We start from the raw sequence: 21,090 nt of genomic DNA, 5'->3' as shown, positions 1-21,090 counted from the left end.
TGCTGCTAGCTGGGACTGCCAGCGCAGGCCCATCCAGAGGGAGGCCCCAGCCCAGCACCCGCCCAACCGGTTTGCCCGCCTGTCCCCACCCCTTCCGTAGCGCCCGCCTGTCCCAATGTTCTCTGCTTTCGAGGACGGGGCTCCGACAGGACTCCGTCTTGTGCCCCTGTCCCTGGTAGGGGATGGAGATGCAGCCTGCTGTGCTGAGTCTCCTCAAGGCAGCCACGGGTCCAGGCACTTCTGCTTTGGGGGACAAGGAGCTGGGATAAGGACGGAGTCCGGCTCAGAGGCCAGCTCCTCTGTCGCCTAGCTATGTGACCTTGGGCACGTGACTCCACTCTCCGCGCCTCAGCTTCCTCACTGCTGAGTGGGTACCTGCCTCTCATGGTTGTCTTGAGGGAGGCACCAGGTGGGAGTCCCGGGCTCAGGGCCTGGTGCACCTGACCGGGGCCGTGCTGACCCATTTACCCGGCACTGCTCTAAACCGACGTCCACAGGACGAGGGGAACAGCACACACACCAAGGCCTGCCGCACTGTAGCCTCTCTTCCTCGCCACCATCTAGGGGGCCAGCTGTGATGCCTGCCTCCCACATGAGGACACTGAGGCCTAGAGAAGTGAGGCCTGCAGGACACGAAGGCAGAGCGGGGATTTGGAAGCAGGCAGTGGCTGCTACTCCTAGGCTCGCTAAGCTCTGTCTCCTGCCTTTGGGGCCAACACTCAGTGACTCTCCACAGACGCCCTCTGAGAGGTGAGGGCCAGGGAGAGCCTGGCAGGAGATGCCCTGGAGACCCCTCGGCTCTCCGGGGCCCTGACTCCAAGGCTGCTGGTGTGATGGGGTCAATAGTCCCTTCCCTGAGGGCCAGGACGCTCTGATGGGGATGGGGGAGGCAGCCCCGGAACAGTGCCCAGGACAAGATAAAGGGAACCCACCTGGCCCTGGGTTCTATCTGGGTGAGCAAACTCTGCTCCCTATGGCCAGAACCAGGGCCCTTCCTGCTACCTGGGACGGGACCAGCTGTCTCTTCCCCCAGCGCTCACGCTGGCTGCTCTGGGAAGGTTCCCCGCTGGCCCACCAGGAAGGCGGGGCTGGTGTCTGTGGTGGGCCTCCAAGTCAAGCCCCCACTGCCCACCCCAGCACGAAGCCTGGCCCAAGGTAAACAATGAGACACATGGCCAGGAAGCTGCTGGACACTAGGGGGAGCAGGAGTTTGGGGAGCAGGCCAGGCTGCTCCCTGCACTGCAGTGGCAGATGCAAGTCAGGGCTGCGCTCAGCCAGGTGGGCTGGGAAGGGGTGACCCAAGTAAGGGCTGATGGGGTGACTGGACCCCACTCTACAGGGGATTGTCTTCAGCAAGGGGACTGTTTCTCATTGCGTTTGGGTTTCACCCCCAGCCTCATTGGCAGCTCTGAGGCTGGGCACTTACCCGTGTCAGGCAGTGGGTGGCAAAGCCCAGGTATCCCCAGATGCTAGAGATGGGAGCACAGCAGGAGGGGGCAGTGTAAGAGCCACTCTGCCCAAGGACGGGCATCAGGAGTGGGTATAGGAGCCACATGTGTGCATGAGGGTGTCTGCCTCCCCCCACCCCGATGCTTCCCCAGCCCTGCTCCCCAGGAAGACACTCTGTTCCATATGCATTGCTGGGCAGAGGGCAGCCCCAGACTTGTTGACTTGGCAGAGATGCTAACAAGGCTGCCTGTGCCGGGGGCCAGCATCCCTCTGCCAGGAGTTCGGGGAGGGAGGGAGCGGAGGCGGGCCTGGCAGGGAAGGGTCTGAAGGGCATGGGGGCCAGAGAGGGTGCCCACTCCCCTGCAGGACCTGTGACGGTTGCCCCGCCGATCCTTCCCCACTGCTCCGAGTCGGATTCCACACACACAGCCTTTATTGAACACCTGCTGGGCAGTGACACTGCTGAGGCAGGAGTCCCACCCCAGTCCAGATGGCAGCTGGAACCTCTTTGCCTCCTGTGACACCCCACCTCACTTTGATACCCACTTCCTGAGTATATGTGACCCCTAGGACCTGGGATACCTAGCACCAGCCCCAAGACCACCCCCAAATGCAGCAGCCCAGGGCCCAAGGCAGCCACTGTCTCCTGAGGCCAGTGAGGGTGGGGGCAGCAGTGTGCTCAGCAGGTGCAGGGTGAGCTCAGGAGTTCTGAATCACCACCTGGAACTTACCTGGAAAAGAAGGACTGGCTTAGGCTGGAGGCTGGGATGAGGGAGAGGCAGAGGACACCTGGATGGCTCTCAGAGGCTCACCCCGTCTCACACTGACAGCCCAATGGCTGGGCTGGGGCTTTTTCCTCCCCCCACCCATGTGGCCTGAATCCCTGAACTGCGTGGGTAACCAGGAATATGAGGGCACTGCACAGGCTTCTGTGGTATGCCTCCTCAGTCCTACCCACTGGGGCCCCCCATGAGTGGGCCTGGGGAACTGGCAGAGGGAAAATCACTGGGGGAAGTGGTTGGGCAGGCTGTCCCCAGGCAGGAATGGGGCTCCAGCTTGTCTGACAGAGAACACCCCATCAGGCAGGCTGCAAGTTCCCAGGAGCCTGGCCATCCCCCCACCAAAGTATGAGCGAGGGTGACTTCTATTACGTCCACCTGGGCTCCTGTGCTGGGGGGGCAGGGGGGAGGTGTTCAAACCGCCAGACACTGCACTCCGGCCCCCAGCCTGCTCCCCAGGAGGATGCTCTGTTCCAGAACCGTGCCAGACAGTTCTCTCTGCAGCACTGGGGAAGTCATGGGGCCAGGGGCACAGATGGGGCTGCACCTGCTGTGTGGCTAAGCAGGTGACTTACGCCTGGGCCCACCTCCCAGGCACCAACATAAGAGCAAGCCTGAGCTCTGAGGCCCCCAGCAACTCAAGGGATGAGAGGAATCCCGCCCCCCACCGCCATGACTCACAGCCAGGCAGGGCTGCCACGGAGGCAGTGACCACGCTCTCGATGCCCAGGGTACATAGGGCGCCGCGCAGGAGGCCGCAAGTGAAGGCCAGGAACTGGGAAGGGGACACAGACCAGTGTGGGAAGAGAAGGGAGGCCGGCACCTGAGGTCTGGGGTACCCCTTAGGCCTGGGGAGAGGCCTGACATGGGGTTGAGGCTGGGTACATAGGAGGAAGGGAGATGTGGACAGGCCCCAGCTCCCCCCATACCTTAGGCGCTTCCTCAAGGTACTGCAGGCCAGCAGCCATGGGGAGGAGGAGGGGGAAGCTGTTGTCCTGCAGGACATAGGTCCCCTGGGGGAGAGGAGAGGCCATGGGGTGGGGGGCCTGTACATTTGAAGTGCAGGGAGGGGAAGTGGGAACCCAGGGCCTAGATTGGGCCGAGGCTGGGAAGGCCCCCTCCGTGAGAACTGCTAGAGTCATGACCTTGGCCTCCAGTGCTCTGTACCTGGGGCTTCCCGACTTGGGCTGGGTGTCCCTGCCCTGGGGAGTGTGGGTCCTGCCCCCACCTCCCCGGGTTGTGCAGAAAAGCTGGGGACCCAGCCCAGGAAGTGGCAGAGGGGCAGCACAGTGCAAGGACTGGACCAGCTTGGGACAAGTGGCATTGCACTGGGGAGAGGGCAGGCAGCCACCAGGGGCTTTCTGCTCATGGGTGGCTCACTCCTGGTAGGCGGGGCTGGGGAGGTTCTGGAAACATCCCCTATACCCTAGTGCAGCCTCCTGGCTTCCATTAGAGGATCAGAGACCCACTAACGGCCGCGGGGCTGCTGGTGGGAAAGCTCTGGGCAGGTCCCGGGAGCTGCTGCTCTGGCACCAGGGCTTCCCTCCCACTCTCCTGGCCATGCCCTTGGGAGGGAGTGGGGCAGGTTGGCAGGCGTGGGTGCTCCCACCTGGTGATTGGTGCGCAGGCTGTCCATCTGCTTCTGGAATGCGGCCAGCCACAGGTCTTTGCACAAGAACTTGAGGACATCCAGCTCCTCCCTGAAGGCTAGCATCTCTCGGGGTAGCCTGGTGTGGCAGTGCCAGGCTGAGGATGTGGGGCCGGGCCAGGAACAGGGAGGACGCCAGGCCTGACTCCCACATGGAACAATGCAACCCTCCCCGCCCGGGGCCTGCCCAACCCTGCCAGCCAGGCTGGGGGAGAGCAGGAGGGGCCGCTCTCACCTCTCGCCTAGAGCCTGGCCCACGCGGAAGCCCATACTCTCCAGGACTGACAGGTTCATATTCTGTCCCTAGAGGGCCAGGGGAGAGAAGCTCAGGGGCCCTTGGCCACCTCGAATGCAGGGCCACCCAGGGGGACACCTGCAAGGGGACCTGAAGACCAACTTGCTGGTGGCTGTCAATTCAGGGGTGAGTGGGGACGGGTTCCAGCGCAGCCTGGCAGGGCAGGGGCAGGCCTCTAGGGTGCCGGGGCTCCCTCACCCTCCTCTGCAGACCTCGCAGACTCTCTGGATCCTGACTGTCAGGCTCCAAGGACCAGATCCTCCTTCCTTCAGGAACAATGGGGGTCTTCCCCAGAACCCCTCCCCGCTGTACAACGCTTCCTGATAACATCCGTCATGTACTGCAAGTGCTTTCAGTGTGAACCCTCACAACACACGTGGGCGCTGTGACTACACCAAGAGGCTCCAGGTGACCTGCCCAAGGCCTGGGGGCTGGGCTACAGGAAAGGGGGCTGTGGGAGTCAGCCCTGATCGTAATGCCTTACAGTACTGGCCAAGATCCCTGGGGGGACACGTGGAAGGAAGCTCAGGACAGGCGGATCTTCCTTTGGGTGCTTGAGAAGGGCAGTGGTGGCCACATGGTGTCTGGAGGGCAGGCCAGGGTCCACACGGGAGGGGACTGTGCTGGCAGAGGCAGGCCCCAGGCAGCAGGCATGGCAGGAGGGCTGCACATGCTGTCTACCCATGTGCCTATGTGTGGACAGCACGGCTGGAGAAGTGCTCATGGATTTTTCTTTCTTGGAGACACTGACTCATCCTTTTGCCCAGGCTGGAGTACAATGGCACGATCTTGACTTACTGCAACCTCTGCCTCCTGGGTTCGAGCGATTCTCCTGCCTCAGTCTCCCAAGTAGCAGGGATTACAGGCTTGCACATCAGCACATGTGAGTAATTTTCGTGTTTTGGGTAGAGATGGGGTTTCACCATGTTGGCCAGGCTGGTCTTGAATTCCTGGCCTCAAATGATTCGCCTGCCTTGACCTCCCAAAGTGCTGGGATTACAGGTGAGAGCCACTGCACCTGGCCATGGATTTTTTTTTTTTTTTTTTTTTTTTTTACTTTTTTACTCGGGTGATCTGCAAGCAGAGGAAGGGAGGAGGCCCAGACTGGGGGGCACCAGAAACCCCAGGACGGCTTGGACATGAGGTACCAGATTTCTCAAAGTCCAGCAGATCAGAAGATGGGGAACGGAGGAGAGGCAGGTGTGGAACCGTGAGCTAGGGGAAACTCACCCTTCCACTAGCTGCTCTCAGGAGCCTGCAGTCATGGGGCCTGAGCCCTCCAGCCCTCCCTCTCCTGCCCTCAACCACCACCTTCCCTCGGGAATGGCTGCACCATCACCGCAGCCATCTGAATGAGGACAGGAATTCTCTGCTTGGCTCCAGTCCTGGAGAGGGTGTCTGAGGAAGGCTTCTTGCAGCCTGCCCGCCCAGCTGCCTCCATCACCCTCTCTGCTGCCTCCTAATACTTGCTTTCATTGGTCACGAAGGCTCAGACTTCTGGGCCTTTCTTTTCTTTTTTTTTTAAAGATGGGGTTTCATCATGTTGGTCAGGCTGGTCTTGGAACTCCTGACCTCAGGTGATCCGCCCGCCTTGGCCTCCAAAGTGCTTGGATTACAGGCATGAGCCACCATGCCCAGCCGACTTCTGGGCCTTTCTACTGGCTCCCTTCCTTCCCTCCCTCCCAGCTTGAGTCCCCAGCCCTACCCACTGTCACTGGATGAGGATGCAGCTCTGTGAAGGCGGGGACCCAGGCTGACCAATTCACATCTGGCCTGCAGCCAACACAGGGCTTGCCATGTGGGTGGGACTTAACAGACAGGCTGATCAGACAAAGTGCACCAAGACTCTGTCTCAAAAAAAACAACAATACAAAAATTAGCTAGGTGTGGTGGCATGCACCCATGTCCCAGCTACTTGGGAAGCTGAGGTGGGAGGATCACCTGAGCCCAGGAAGTCGCAGCTGCAGTGAGCCACTGCACTCCAGCCTGGGCAACAGAATGAGAACCTGTCCCAAAAAATAAACAAAAATCAAGTAACCCAATTATTTACTCACTTCTACCAGCTCAGGGTCCTGGGGGCCAAAGCCCATCCCGGCACGGATCCTGGACAGGACGCCATCCCATCGCAGGGCGCACAGAGGCCCACACTCACTCACGCTGGGCCCACGGAGGCCCCGCAGCTCACCCAGTGGACACATCCCAAGGATTGCCCAGAGGAACCTGCACCAGCAGCCAGCGGCCCCCGGAATCAATATTCTTTTCTCATCAACGTCACAACACAAATGTTATTCCAGGACCGGCGTACCGTGTGCCAGGTATTTTTTGTTGTTCTTGAGAAGGAGTCTCGCTCTGTCGCCCAGGCTGGAGTGCAATGGCACAATCTCGGCTCACTGCAACCTCCACCTCCTTCTCCTGCCTCAGCTTCTGGAGCTCGGATTACAGGTGTGTGCCACCACACCGGCTAATTTTTTGTATCTTTAGTAGAGACAGCGTTTCTCCATGTTGGCCAGGCTGGTCTCAAACTCTTGACCTTGTGATTCAACCGCCTCAGCCTAAGTGCTGGGATTATAGGCGTGAGCCGCCGCGCTGTGCCAGGCGTTTTCTATAGCCGTTTTACCTTTCCAGCCTCACAAGGAGGCTGTATTTCGCTGGTGAAAACTGGGAACCTGTCCATGGCACCCTGAGCCCAGGGCTGTCTTTCACACCCCAGCAGGTCCAGATAGGAGTGTGTGGGGGGTGACAGTCATGGCTATCTGCCTAGCAGAGGTGGGGAGTGCTAGGAATGGGGGGCCTGAGCAGAGGTCGCCCGTATCTCAAGCCAAGTTGCCCCTTCCCCTGCCTGGCCCCTTTGGCAGCCCTCGCTCTCATGGGTGACAGCGACACGGCTTTCTGTTGCACTGTGCTGGCACTCCCTCTGGTGTCCTCAGGCACAGCAGGGCCAGCCACACAGCAGGGGCTCAGGGAAGGATCTGATGACGGCAGGAGACGGGCAGCTGTGTGAGAGACAGGGTGGGAAGAGACCTCTGCTCTTGGGTCCTTTACACCAGCACTGGTATAGAGCCACCCACCTGGGTCCAGATCCGCCCCAGCACTTACCAGGTGTGGGCCCTGGGCCACTGGCTGACTGTGCCTCAGTTTCCTCGTGTGTAAAAGGAGGGCCACTTTGTTTGTGTTTGAGACAGGGTCTCACTCTGCCACCCAGGCTGGAGTGCGATGGCAGGATCTCGGCTCACTGCAGCCTCCACCTCCTGGGTTCGGGTGATCCTCTTACCTCTGCCTCCCAAGTAGCTGGGACTACAGGCACGAGCCACCACGCCCAGCTCAAATGAGGGTAACATTAATGGCAGCTACCTCTGGGACCTCACGAGGAGCAAGGCTTAGTAAAAGCACATTCTGCTCTGAAGCGGGAGGGAGCGTGGGGCCGTGTGCTGCCTCCTGGCAGTCTCTCCTGTCCGCCCCGCCCCTCGGCTGTTTTCGCTCGGTTGTTACCGAGGCACCTGCTGGCTCCTGGGCAGAGGCTGACCCTGTTCAACCTCCACCTGCAGAGCCACTCCCTGCGAGGTCCGGGATGTGGCGGGGAACCCAGGGGAGCAGCAGGAACCCTGGTTCCGGCCTTAAGAAGAACACAGAGAGAGGTGCTGGCACACGGGTGAGTGAGGGGAGGGCTCGAGAAGCCGGCGTGACTCCCCGGCTGTCGCCCTCAACTCTCCTCCCTCATCCAGCAAGGCGTCCGGCGCGAGCCCAGATCCTGCCTGTGCCCACTCAGATCTCCCATCCTGTCCCCACCCAGCCCTGCAGGTTTAGCCCGCCACAGCCTCTGCCCTAAGCTCTTGCAGCGGTGGGGCTCTTCCCAGGCCAACTTCCATTCAGTCCATTCCTGTGGCCAGGGAGGCCCTTCTAGAATATACATCTGAGCCAGGCGTGCCTCAGTTTAAACCCTGCCGTGGCTCCCACCGCCTTCGAGACGGAGCCCAGTTCCCAGGAGGGCCTTGTTGGGGCTCCCAGCCTCACAGGCTCAGCATTGCATTCCGGGCCGAGGGCAGGGACCATCTGATGACTGCTCTGCCTGCCCCACGCCCTCCTAAAGGGCTGCCCAAGTGCACTCAGAGGGCATGGTGGATGGAGGCCTGGCCCAGCAGGCTGTTCTGGGGTGCCTCAGGCCTGGCCTCAGACAGCGGGTGGCGGCACCTCAGCTCTTCACTACACAGACTCAGAGGAATGCTCTCTTTGCCCAAAGGCTTCCCTTGTCTTCAAAGCCTCTAAGGTAGAAAAGCCCCAGCTGCTTCCGCCAAGGGCTCCTCCTGCTTCAGGAACAAAGGCCCCCAGTGCCTCTGGCCGGTCCGCCACTTCACATCCTGTGACAGCACAGGAGAACAGCCACAAATAACCACCGTAATTGTACGACAGGAGGCCACAAGAGCCCTACAAGCAGGCTGTGGCTCAGGGGACCGGTGCTGTTGGGGACAGAGATGAAGGAATCACCATCTTTGTCCTCAAGGAGCTCTGGAGCTGGTGGGAAAGGCAGGCCTGCGCTACCCAGAAGCCCTGGGGCCAGAAGCCTGGGTTCTGACTTTGCCTTTGATTCTCGCCGCATGGCCTTGGGAAATCCCTTTGCCTCCCAAGCGCACCGTTTCTTCTCTGTGAATCGGGAGGGCTGTTCTGATGACTATCCAACAAACACCGTGCCAGTACTGGACAGACGTCCCCAGACAATGGGAGGCCTGCTTGGTTCAGAGGAAGCCTTTTGGGCCAAAGAGAAGGAATGGAGAGAAGAGTTGGGACCAATGAAGAGAAAGGAGAAGTGAAGCCATTTCTCATGAGGCCCCTGAAAGACGAGGCTCCCCAGAAGGAAGGAGTGCGGGGAAACTACGCCGTTCTTGCCCCTGGCTGCACCCGAGAGCCACCTGGGAGCTTTTTGAGGCCTGACGCTCAGTGGCAGCTGGGTAGGGAACCCCTGCCCGAGGTCCCAGGCACATATGTGTGCTCTTAAAGGCCGGCGGTGAGCAGAGCTGAGCAAGCCTGTTTCCCACACTCGCTTGACCAAAGAAACCCATTAAAATCCCTCCCACGGCAAATACTGGGAAATGCAAGTGAGAGTTTACAGCACAGGCTTTGGAAGTGGGAGGCCTGGTCGCGTTCCTGACTCTGCCGCTTGCAGGGAACTCCGTCCATCAAAGCCTCCGCTGCCTCATCTATAAAGCGGGAGGACCATGCCGACGTCTCCGGGTCGTCAGACGATCAAACAACATCAAGAGTATGGAGCCATGAGAGCGCACAGGAAGCACTCGTGTGGAGGGAGGGAGCAGCCACACTGCTTATAAACCAAATGACCCCCAGCTCCCAAGCATCCCCACCGGCCATGGGACAGGGTGTGCATTCACCTCCTCAACACCCCCATGCTGAGGACCCACTACGGGCCAGGGCATACAGTGGTGGTCAACACAAACCCAGGCCCATCCCACACAGAGTGCACTCTGGCAGGGGGAGACGAATGTGAATCAAAGGATCATACAGACACACAGTTCAGAAGCATCCTGGCAGGGTGTGGTGGCTCACACCTGTAATCCCAGGTGTGAGTTTTTGGGAGGCTGAGGTGGGAGGATCACTTGAGCCCAGGAGCGTGAGGCTACAGTGACCTACGATCATGCCACTGCACTCCAGCTTGGGTGACAGAGCAAGACTCTCTTAAAAAAAAGTATATCAAGGCCGGGCGCGGTGGCTCACGCCTGTAATCCCAGCACTTTGGGAGGCCGAGGCGGGTGGATCATGAGGTCAAGAGATCGAGACCATCCTGGTCAACATGGTGAAACCCCGTCTCTACTAAAACTACAAAAAATTAGCTGGGCATGGTGGTGCGTGCCTGTAATCCCAGCTACTCAGGAGGCTGAGGCAGGAGAATTGCCTGAACCCAGGAGGCGGAGGTTGTGGTGAGCCGAGATCGCGCCATTGCACTCCAGCCTGGGTAACATGAGTGAAACTCCGTCTCGGTAACAGAACAAGAAAAAAAAAAAAAAAAGTATATCAAGGCCGGGGGCGGTGGCTCACGCCTGTAATCTCAGCACTTTGGGAGACCAAGGCATGCAGATCACCTGAGGTTGGGAGTTCAAGACCAGCCTGACCAACATGGAGAAACCCCATCTCTATTAAAAATACAAAATTAGCTGGGCGAAGTGGCACATGCCTGTAATCCCAACTACTCGGCAGGCTGAGGCAGGGGAATAGCTTGAATCCGTGAGGTGGAGGTTACAGTGAGCCAAGATCGTGCCACTGCACTCCAGCCTGGGCAACAGAGCTAGACCCCGTCTCAAAAAAAAAAATCAAATACATCCTTATTGAGTGTGATGAAGCTTACCAAGAAAAAAGTGGGAGAGGGAGACCAGACAATGTATAAAGGAGATCCAAACTTGGGAGCAGGGAAGGCTTCCCTGGGGAAGGATAGTTGAGCTGAGATCCGAAGGATGAACAGGTGTTAGCATGGTGAAGATGTGACAGGTGGAATGAGCCGGGAGGAGGGAACAGTCTCCTTTTACAGGAGCAGAGGGGAAAGCGCTGGACAAGGGCAGAGGAGGGGCCACAAAGGAAAGGTATTTAGACAGCAGACTGGCCAGAGCCCAGTGGAGGACTGCAGGTGAGGGAGAAAAGGCAGGCGTCGGGACTCCGGGGCTTCTGGTTTGAAAGCCAGTAAGGATATGGAGTGTTGAGACACAACTACCCGCCCCCAGACTGATGCACACTCCCTGGGGCGTGCTGTGCCTTCCTCATAGCAGTTACACAATGTACCAGATACTTTACTCATTGCCTTGTCTGTCTCCTCCAACGATGAGGAAGCTCCAGGAAGGCAAAGATTTTTGACGGTTCAATGAGTAATCCCCATGTTTTCTCAGAGACAGGGTCTCACTCCGTCACCCAGGCTGGAGTGCCGTGGCATGATCATAGCTCACTGCAGCCTTGAACTCCTGGGCCCAGGTGATCCTCCCACCTCAGCCTCCCGAGTTGCTGGTAGTATACACATGTGTCATCACACCCAGCTAATTTTAAAAATTTCTTTTAGAGGTGGGGTCTTGCTATGCTGCCCAGGCTAGTCTTGAACGCTGGGCCTCAAGTGATTCTCCCACCTCTGCCTGCTGAGTAGCTGGGATTACATGTGCAAGTCACCAGACCTGGCTAAATGTATTTTTTATTTATGATGTTTCCAACTTATGATAGTTTACATCTGTACATTGAGATGGTAACAAGCAACATCCTCTCTGGGGCTTCCTGGAAGGAAACCAGAGCCAGTAAAAACGTCTTACATACAGGCCAGGCCCAGCAGCTCATGCCTGTAATCCCAGTAATTTGGGAAGCCAAGGCAGGCAGATTGCTTGAGTCCAGAAGCTCAAGAACAGCCTGGTCAGCATGGCAAAACCCTGTCTCTACAAAAAGTATAAAAATTAAGGCTGGGCACGGTGGCTCACGCCTGTAATCCCAGCACTCTGGAAGGCCAAGGGGGGTGGATCATGATATCAGGAGATGGAGATCATCCTTGCCAACATGGTGAAACCCCATCTCTACTAAAAGTACAAAAAATTAGCCAGGTGTGGTGGCGTGTGCTTGTAGTCCCAGCTACTCGGGAGGCTGAGGCAGGAGAATCACTTGAACCTGGGAGGCAGAAGTCAAAGGGAGCCGAGATCACGCCACTGCACTCCAGCCTGAGCAACACAGTGAGACTGTCTCAAAAAAAGAAAAAACAAAGGAAAAATTAGCCAGGTGGGATGAAGCACACCTATAGTCCCAACTACTCGGGAGGCTGAGTGGGGAGGATTGCTTGAGCCTTCGAGGTGGAAGCTGCCGTGAGCCAACACTGCGACACTGCATTCCAGCCTGGGTGACAGTGTGAGACCCCCATCTCAAAAACAAAACAAAACGAAACAAGGCCCAGCGCCTTAGCTCACGCCTATGATCCTAGTACTTTGGGAAGCCAAGGCATGCGGATCACCTGGGGCTGGGAGTTCTGAGACCAGCCTGGCCAACATGGCAAAACCCCATTTCTACTAAAAATACAAAAATTAGCCAGGCATGGTGATGCCAGCCCGCTTGTGGTCCCAGCTACTTGGGAAGCTGAAGAGTGGGATGGTCACTTGAGCCCAGGAGGTTGAGGCAGCAATGAGCCATGACTGCACCACTGCACTCCACCCAGCCTGGGTGACAGAGCGGGACCCTGTCATACACACACACTCTCTCTCCCAGGCCGGTCACAGTAGTTCACACCTATAATCCTAGCACTTTGAGAGGCTTAGCCAGGAGAATCACTTGAGCCTAGGGGTTCGAGACCAGCCTGGGCAATACAGCAAAACTCATCTCTTTTTTTGGTCCCGAGGTCCTGCCATTGCCCAGGCAGGAGTGCAATGGCGAGACCTTGGCTCATTGCAACCTCTGCCTCCCGTGTAGCTGGAATTACAGGCACTCGCCATCATGCCTGGTTAACTTTTGTAGAGATAGGGTTTCGCCATGTTGGCCAGGCTGGTCTTGAACTCCTGACCTCCGCCTCCTGGGTTCAAGCGACTCTTCTGCCTCAGCCTTCTGAGTAGCTCGGATTACAGGCGCCCGCCACCACACCTGGCTAATTTTTGTATTTTTAGTAGAGACGGGGTTTCGCCATGTTGGCCAGGCTGGTGTCGAACTCCTGACAGGTGATCAGCCCACCTCGGCCTCCCAAAGTGCTGGGATCACAGGCGTGAGCCACCGGGCCCAGCGGCATATTTCTGTTAATTATTTGACTCCCCTAGTGAAATGTAAGCTTCAGGAGAATGGGGATTCTGTATTTGAGTGCCTGGAATACAACAGGCGCTCAGTAAGTGGGTGTCGAATGAATAAATATCCCACTCTGAGGCTTAGGTACGTTATGATGGTCACTTTACAAAAGAGAAAACTAGGACACAAAAAGATTAAGTCACTGGGTCGCACACCTAGTGAGTGGCGGAGGCGAGTCCTCGGCGCACGCCCAATAACAGCATTACTGCGATTACCAGCCGCTTACTCAGGCCTTGAGCTAAGTGCTTTACCCTGAGTCATCTCGCTCAATTTAGCAATAACCCCGAGCCGGCACCGTCGCGAACCCAACTTTCCAGAGGAAGATGCCAGCGCCAGATGTTGCCCTGCAAGGCAGGGGCTAGGCTAGGGTTCGAACCCGGACGGCTGACGCGCCCTCCGCGCTCCCCGAGGCGTTACCGTGGCGGCCCCCGGCTCCTCCCCCCCAGGGTTCAGCGCTCACCCCCGGGCCGGGGTCGGGGTCGTGAGCCCACAACTCCGCCACCATCTCCGTGTGAAGAAACTCGAACAGCACAGCATCCGCCATCCACCCTCCTCGCGCGCCTAAAGAAGCTCCCAACCCTTCCCGCTCTCATTGGCCAGCCTGGGTAAGCCCCGCCTCTCGCGTCAGGGCGCGAGCCCTCCTACCACCGCTTCCATTGGTGTTTTACGCTAGCCCTGCCTCCTCGCTTCAGCTTCACGTGGTGTGCATGTGAGCCTGGGCCACTAGGGGGCGGGCCTACTCCGCCTCTGATTGGCCACACGTGACATCTTCTGCCCTTACTTCCGTCCCTTCCCTATTTCCGGGTTCTCGAGCATTCCTATTGGCCAAATTACTGGTTTTACACGTGACATATTCGGCTTTTAAAACCCCTATTTGTCCACTACAGACTTTCCTCGCCGCACAACCCGGAAGAGCTGGCCCAGCCGCTTCTCTATTGGCAGTTCCTCCATTCAGGTGTGTCTTCTGCACACGCCCTCAAAGCCGATGCTGAGAACTTGCTTTCTGATTGGTAGCCGGGAGAGTTCATGTGACTTGGCCGCTATTGCCCGCCCAACTCACTTCCCTATTGGTCGAGATCACAGCCCTTCAGCTGCTACGGTGAGGACGCAGCACTCCGGCTAGGAAGCAGATCCTGCAGGCTCGGAGCGTCAGCTGCCGGGTACGGTCTTTGGCGATAGCGCTTTCCTATCCCATGAGTGTCCCCTGCGGAGTCCAGTGGGGCTGTCATCCTTTCTGAGACTCTGGCACTGGTCCCGAGCAGCTCACGGGCCCGTGTGCTTCCGCCTCTAAGAGTGGCATGGTGGACCAGGTGGAGGGTGTGGCCTCTACTGAGAGGCAAATTCGTAAAGAGCTCAGCTTGGGATTCCGGGAACTCGGGCCCCAGAGCCATGATTGAGCTGGTCAGTTTCCCCATCTGTACACTGAAGAGCCTGGGGTCCAGTAACCCCCATCATCACCCAGTTTACAGAACAGGAAACTGAGGCCCAGGCAGGGGGAACAGCTGACCCCAAATCATTAAAAGAATCAGCGAAGGGGCTGGGAATCCAGGTCCTGCGCCTTTTACCCACCGCGGCGCCCGTCTCACGTGCAGTCCCGTCGCTCTTCTCCCCTAGCTCGGCGCCATGGCGTCCCAGGGTCGGCGGCGGAGGCACCCGCGGAGGCTGGAGACGGTGGTGCCGGGGGAAGCGACCGAGACGGATTCGGAGCCCTCTGCGTCCTCGTCTGAGGAGGAGGAGCTGTACCTGGGTCCTTCGGGCCCGACGCGCGGCCGCCCCACGGGGCTGCGGGTGGCTGGGGAAGCCGCGGAGACCGACTCGGACCCGGACCCGGAGCCGGAGCCGGAGCCGACGGCTGCGCCCAGGGACCTGCCTCCGCTCGTGGTGCAGCGGGAATCGGCGGAGGAGACCTGGGGCGCGGAGGAGGCCCCGGCGCCCGCCCCCGCGCGCTCACTTCTGCAACTTCGGCTGGCGGAGAGCCAGGCTCGGCTGGACCACGACGTGGCGGCCGCCGTGAGCGGTGTGTACCGCCGTGCGGGCCGCGACGTGGCCGCCCTGGCTAGTAGGCTGGCGGCAGCCCAGGCGGCGGGGCTGGCGGCGGCCCACAGCGTGCGCCTGGCGCGCGGGGACCTCTGCGCGCTGGCTGAGCGCCTGGACATCGTGGCTGGCTGCCGCCTGCTGCCGGACATCCGCGGCGTGCCGGGTACCGAGCCTGAGCAGGACCCGGGGCCGCGGGCCTAGCCATGATTCTACTTCCCAACCTGACTACCTGACCCTGCAATTTGGGGGTAGGCCTTGCTGCCTCTGGAACTTGACTCTGTCCCTTGTGTCTCTTTTAATTATTTTTACTTTTTTATTTTAAAGACGGGGTTTCACCATGTTGGCCAGGCTGGTCTTGAACTCTTGACGTCAGGTGATCCTCCCGCCTCGGCCTCCCAAAGTGCTGGGATTACAGGCGTGAGCCACCGCGCCGGGCCCCTTGTGTCTCTTATCAACCCCATACCTCGCCCCCATCTTGGTGTCACCCATGGGGGCTAATCCGGTCCCCTTGGGTAATGCCTTGTATTGGATATAGTTCAACCGCTACTGTGGAGACCAGGGCCCCACTACCCTTAGACCTGGTTCATGCCCGCTGATCCTGACCCTGCTCCCTGGTTCTGAGCCTTCCTCTGGGGCTTGGCTCCGGCCTTTGATGAATAGTTGCTCCTTAAACTGTTTCCACTCTAGAGGCTCACCATGTCATATTTTTTCTTCTACCTTTTTTTCTTTTTACTTTTTTTTCTTTTTACTGTTTTTTTTTTTTTTGAGGCAGGGTCTCTGTCACCCAGGCTAGAGTGCAGTGGCAGGGTCAGCATTCACTACAGCCTCGACCACAGGCTCAAGTGATCCTACCACCACAGCCTTCCAGAGTTTTGGGACTTCAGACCTACGCCACCACACCCAGTTGCCTGGTTAATTTTTCTTCTGACCGTTTGAAGAGGGAAGAAGGTCTCATTATGTTGCCCAGGCTTGTCTTAAACTCCCGGGCTCAAGAGATCCTCCCACCTTGGCGTCCCAAGGTGCTGGGGTTACAGGTTTGAGCCAGCACACTGGGCTGTGCTCTGCCTTTCTGAGTTTGGTTTCTGCTCATGGTACGGGGACTTGTCCCCATTCTTCCCACAGGAACTCAGGATATGACACAGCTTCCCTGCTGTCTTCCTTAACTCTCTTGGCTACATCTCCCACCCTAGCTCCACTGCCAGAACTTCCCTCCCCCTAGTCTGGATCTTTGTTTTGTTTTTAGAGACAGGGTCTCCATTGCCCAGGCTGGAGTGCAGTGGCACGATCTCTGCTCACTGCAACCTCCACTAGCTGGGATAACAGGTGGGCACCCCCATGCCTGGCTAATTTTTATATTTTTAGTAGAGATGGGGTTTCACCATGTTGGCCAGGCTGGCCTTGAACTCCTGGCCTCAGGTGATCTGCCCACCTCCCCTCCCAAAGTGCTGGGATTATAGGCGTGGGCCACTGTGCCCAACCAGCTGGGTCCTTATTCTGCTGCCCGGGCTGGGCGTTGGCTCCATGGGCTGGTTCTAGTTTTTGCTCTCCAGTCTCTTGCCTCCTTCTCCTTCTCCTTGAGCACAGCTCCACCCTCTCAGCCTGATTTTGTTTCCTGAGTCCAGCTGTGCTGTGGGATAGGTTTCACTTCCTATTGCTGTCTCTATCCTGCGTACACCTCCCTGATCCTGGGCTCTGAGGACTCCCTATGGTTTTCTTCCTTCTGCGGGCCCAAAATGATGACCCCTCCTAACCCAAGGCAGGGGATCTTCCTCCTGACTCTGGACCAAGGTGGCATTTCCTGCAGGCCCCTCCAGGCCAACGTGATGCTTGCTCTGAACTCTCTAGGCCAAGGTGGTGGCCTCTCCTGACGCTCCAGACCTGAAGTGACACCCTTCAGGCACTTCAGGCCCGATTCAGTCCTGCCCTGGTGCTTTGGGCGCCAGACGACAGCGCTTTACACATAAGAACGATATGACGCGTGTGGATTTCACTACGTTGGCTCCTGGATGCTGTAAAAGGCCTTGGATTTCTGACTTGGCTCAGGACCTGGGGTTAGCAGCCACCTTCTCCTTCGCACCTGCCCCATCTTCCAGCCCCAGCTCTGGTCCTTCAGCCGCGTTCAGACTGACTCGCCTCTCCCAGCCTATTACCCTCTCCCCTGTCCCAATCCAAAGCCAAGTTCTGAGGCCCCAGGATGGAGAATGGCAGGAGCTTTTCATGGCAGACTGATTAAAGCTCGAAGCCTTTACCCTTACTGTTAGTTCCTCTTGTCTCCCCCTGCCAAGCTGGGGGTGCGTTGGTTGATTTCTGTGAGAATGGGGGTCCCAAGGCCTCTATGCTTGGCCCTAAGGAAGCTGAAGCTGTAGTTGGGAAATCAGGGGCCCTAGATTTTTGCCCTGGTTCTATATTTACTTGTATTTTATTAATTGAACACACACACTTGGGTACCTGGCCTGTGCTGAGGCTGGGCGAATAGCCCTCGCATGGGCCACAGTCCAGTGGGAGAAACTGGTAAGATGTTCTCACAGATAGTTGTAGTAATCATATTTTTTGGAGACGGAGTCTTTCTCTTGCCCAGGCTGGAGTGCAGTGGCGCGATGTCAGCTCACCACAACCTCCGCCTCCTGGGTTCAAGCGATTCTTCTGCCTCAGCCTCCTGAGTAGCAGGGATTACATGCGCATGCTACTTCGCCCAGCTAAGTTTTTTGTATTTTTAGTAGAGACAGGGTTTCACCATGTTGGTCAGGCTGGTCTTGAACTTCTGACCTTGTGATCTGTCTGCCTTGGCCTCCCAAAGCGCTGGGATTACAGGCGTGAGCCACCGAGCCCAGCCTAGTAATCATAATTTATAGTTTAATTTTTTTTTTTGAGACAGAGTTTCACTCTTGTTGCCCAGGCTGGAGTGCAATGGCATGATCTTGGCTCACCACAACCTCTGCCTCCCAGGTTCAAGCGATTCTCCTGCCGCAGCTGCCCAAGTAGCTGGGATTACAGGCATGCACCACCATGCCCGGCTAATTTTGTATTTTTAGTAGAGACAGGGTTTCTCCATGTTGGTCAGGCTGGACTTGAACCCCCGACATCGGGTGATCTGCCCACCTCGGCCTCCCAAAGTGCTGGGATTACAGGAGTGAGCCGCCATGCCTGGCCGAAAATATGAAAATTAACCGGGCATGGTGGCAGACCCCTGTAATCGCAGCTACTCAGGAGGCTGAGGCAGGAGAATCGCTTGAACCTGAGAGGCAGCAGTTGCAGTGAGCTGAGATCGTGCCACTGCACTCCAGCCTGGGTGACAGAGCAAGACTGTCTCAAAAAAAAAAAAAAGTAGGTGCAAGTCAACCAGCATCTCCTCCCTCCTCAGCACTCCGTCCGGCTCCCCTTCCTCACCTAGGGTGAGTGGATCACAATTCAAAGAGGAGGCTCTCCCAGCACCTCTCTTTTCAGTGAGTTTAGCAAGAGTTCCCGAGGAGCGGAGGTGCCTGGGAGGGTGGCAGCTTGGTGGCCCCGTGGTGGATTTCCAGCCCCAGACCGGAGCACAGTCTTTCCCTCACTCCTTAAACTCCGGTATACTAGCCAGGCCTGGCTTTCGGGCTCTCTCTCTCTCTCTCTCTCTCTCTCTCTCTCTCTCTCTCTCTTTCTCTCTCTTCCTCCCTCCCTCCCTCCCTCCCTCTCTTCCTCCCTTCCTTCCTTCCTTCTTTTTTTTCTCTTTCTCCTTCCTTTTCTTTTTTCTTTCTGTGGGGTCTCACTATTTTGCTCAGGTCTCGAACTCTTGGCCACAATCAATCCTCCTACCTCGGCGTGGCAGGGATGGGAATCTGATTGGAGAGGGTACAAGAGGGTGTGGAAGGAGAGCCAGAGGAGACCTTCCTCTTTGCAATGTCGAGTGAACGGTTGGGATGGTAAGAAATGGGGAAGTGGCAGGGCATGGCGGCTTACACCTGTAATACCAGCATTTTGGGAGGCTGAGGTGAGAGCATCTGTTGAGCCCAGGAGTTCGAGACCAGCCTGGACAACATAGCAAGACCCCATCTCTACAAAAAAATAAAATTAGCCAAGTGTGGTGGTGTATGCCTGTGGTCTCAGCTACTTGTGAGGCTGAGATGGGAGAATTGCTTGAGCCCAGGTGGTCGAGGCTGCAGTGAGCCATGATTGTGCCATCCCACCTGTTGGCAACAGAGTGAGACCTTGTCTCGAAAAGAAAGGGAGGGACGGAGGGAGGGGAAAGAGTGGGCAAGCAGGGAGGGAAGGAAGGAAGGGAGTGAGGGAGGGAGGAAGAAAGAGCACAGAAGCAGGGAGGGAGGGAGGGGAAGGAGTGGGCAAGCAAGGAGGGAAGGAAGGAAGGGAGTGAGGGAGGGAGGAAGAAAGAGCACAGAAACAGGGAGGGAGGGAGGGAGGGGTACGTGGATGAAGACGGAAGGGAGGGAGGGAGGGGTACCTGGATGGAGATGGAAGGAAAGGAGGGAGGGAGGGAGGGAACCTGGATGGGGAAGATGGGAGGGACCGTGGCAGGTCTGTGTGCTGATGGGAAGATTTCAGAAGAGGAAGTCATGATGCAGGGGAAAGATGGGAGAAAACCCAGATCATTGTCCTGGAGTAGGTAAGAAGGGAGGAGGAGAGAGCCCCCAAGGGGAAGGGCAACACTGGGGTGAGAGAGGCTATTTGTGGCTAGTTGCAAGCCACTGGGTAGTGATGACCACTCTGGTCATCACTGCCTGGGGATTGGTCTGTCACCACCACTGGACTGTGAGTCCTATGAGGACAGGGCTGAGGGTGCCTTGGCTGGTGCCAGCCAACCCAGGGCAACCACAGAGCAGCTGCTGGGCAAAGTGTGTGTTGAGTGGATGAGGGAATGTCTTCACACTATCACAGCGTCAGCCTCTCAGATGCATGGAGCTGTCGAGAGCTTCAGGCACCGCCTCCCTCCAAGGGTGATGGCTCTCAGTCACATGTCACATCCCCTTCAGATATGCAGGATGAGAGGCTCAGATGTGCACCGAAATGCCGACCAACACCCACTCCACTAATACCTCCTAATGCGTTTCAAGGGCAAGGGCTTTCAAGGCATTTTAATCCCATTCTAATCCCAGCTACTCGGGAGGCTGAGGCAAGAGAGTTGCTTCAACCCAGGAGGCGGAGGTTGCAGTGAGCCGAGATCATGGCACTGCTCTCCAGCCTGGGCAGAAGAGCGAGACTCCATCTCAAAAAAAGAGAGAGAAAAAGAAAGGAAAGAAAGAAAGAGAAAGAAATAGACCTCTGGCTACTGAGGGTGTATGAGAGGGGACGAGACTGGGTCTGTCCTGGTCGCTCTGTGTCCCCAGCACCATCAGCAGAGAGCAGGTGCTCAGTAAACACATTTTGAATGAAGAGATGAATGAAGGAAGTGACAAACACTTGAATTACTGGATTTTTGTTGTTACTGAGAATAAAAGCAAAAATCATAGTATTTTAGGGATGGGGTCTCACTATGTTGCTCAGGCTGCTCTTGAACTCCTGGGCTCAAGCAGTCCTCCTGCCTCAGCCTCCCAAAGTGCTGGGATTACAGGCTGAGTGTGGTGGCAGATCACCTGAGGTCAGAAGTTCGAAACCAGCCTGGCCAACATGGCGAAACTCTGTCTCTACTAAAAATACAAAAATTAGCTGGGCGTGGTCGTATGCCTCTGTAATCCCAGCTACTCAGGAGGCTGAGGCAGAAGAATTGTTTGAACCCAGGAGGTGGAAGTTGCAGTGAGCCAAGTTCACGCCACTGCACTCCAGCCTGGGTGACAGAGTAAGACTCTGTCTCAAAAAAAAGAAGTACTGGAAGGACCAGGTGCGGTGGCTCAAGCCTGTAATCCCAGCACTTTGGGAGGCCGAGGTGGGTGGATCATGAGGTCAAGAGATCGAGACCATCCTGGTCAACATGGTGAAACCCCGTCTCTACTAAAACTACAAAAAATTAGCTGGGCATGGTGGCGCGTGCCTGTAATCCCAGCTACTCAGGAGGCTGAGGCGGGAGAATTGCCTGAACCCAGGAGGCGGAGGTTGCGGTGAGCCGAGATCGCGCCATTGCCCTCCAGCCTGGGTAACAAGAGCGAAACTCCGTCTCAAAAAAA

The 21,090-nt window shown here is 57.3% G+C and overlaps 2 protein-coding genes and 1 pseudogene across 4 annotated transcripts; 2 read left to right on the top strand and 1 right to left on the bottom strand.

Annotated features, from left to right (window-relative positions):
- Window positions 1-1,859: 1,859 nt before the first annotated feature.
- TRAPPC6A (trafficking protein particle complex 6A) lies at window positions 1,860-13,565 on the bottom strand. Of its 3 annotated transcripts, XM_032262666.1 has the most exons (6): window positions 13,422-13,549; window positions 4,112-4,179; window positions 3,838-3,955; window positions 3,158-3,241; window positions 2,910-3,003; window positions 1,863-2,180 (listed from the first exon to the last, which is right to left on the bottom strand). In XM_032262666.1, the coding sequence occupies exons 1-6, from the start codon at window positions 13,503-13,505 to the stop codon at window positions 2,149-2,151; spliced, it is 480 nt and encodes a 159-aa protein (XP_032118557.1). In that variant the 5' UTR covers window positions 13,506-13,549; the 3' UTR covers window positions 1,863-2,148. The 3 variants fall into 3 exon arrangements, with proteins under 3 accessions (XP_032118558.1, XP_032118559.1, XP_032118557.1); XM_032262667.1 differs by lacking the exon at window positions 4,112-4,179 and having other exon boundaries at window positions 1,860-2,180; window positions 13,422-13,565; XM_032262668.1 differs by lacking the exon at window positions 3,158-3,241 and having other exon boundaries at window positions 1,860-2,180; window positions 13,422-13,550.
- Window positions 13,566-13,684: 119 nt separating this feature from the next.
- BLOC1S3 (biogenesis of lysosomal organelles complex 1 subunit 3) lies at window positions 13,685-15,340 on the top strand. Its single transcript, XM_032262665.1, has 2 exons — window positions 13,685-14,121; window positions 14,576-15,340. Exon 2 carries the CDS (start codon window positions 14,585-14,587, stop codon window positions 15,197-15,199), a length of 615 nt encoding a protein of 204 aa, XP_032118556.1. The 5' UTR covers window positions 13,685-14,121; window positions 14,576-14,584; the 3' UTR covers window positions 15,200-15,340.
- A 161-nt stretch (window positions 15,341-15,501) lies between these two features.
- On the top strand, window positions 15,502-16,241 carry LOC116539608 (annotated as a pseudogene).
- The last annotated feature ends 4,849 nt before the right edge of the window (window positions 16,242-21,090 follow it).

This window comes from Sapajus apella, unplaced genomic scaffold (assembly GCF_009761245.1).
Source record: "Sapajus apella isolate SASKATOON/1434 unplaced genomic scaffold, GSC_monkey_1.0 scaffold130, whole genome shotgun sequence".
NCBI classification, from domain to species: Eukaryota; Metazoa; Chordata; class Mammalia; order Primates; family Cebidae; genus Sapajus; species Sapajus apella.
Note: the sequence above shows the minus strand (reverse complement) of the source record. Positions and strands in the feature narration are given on the sequence as shown.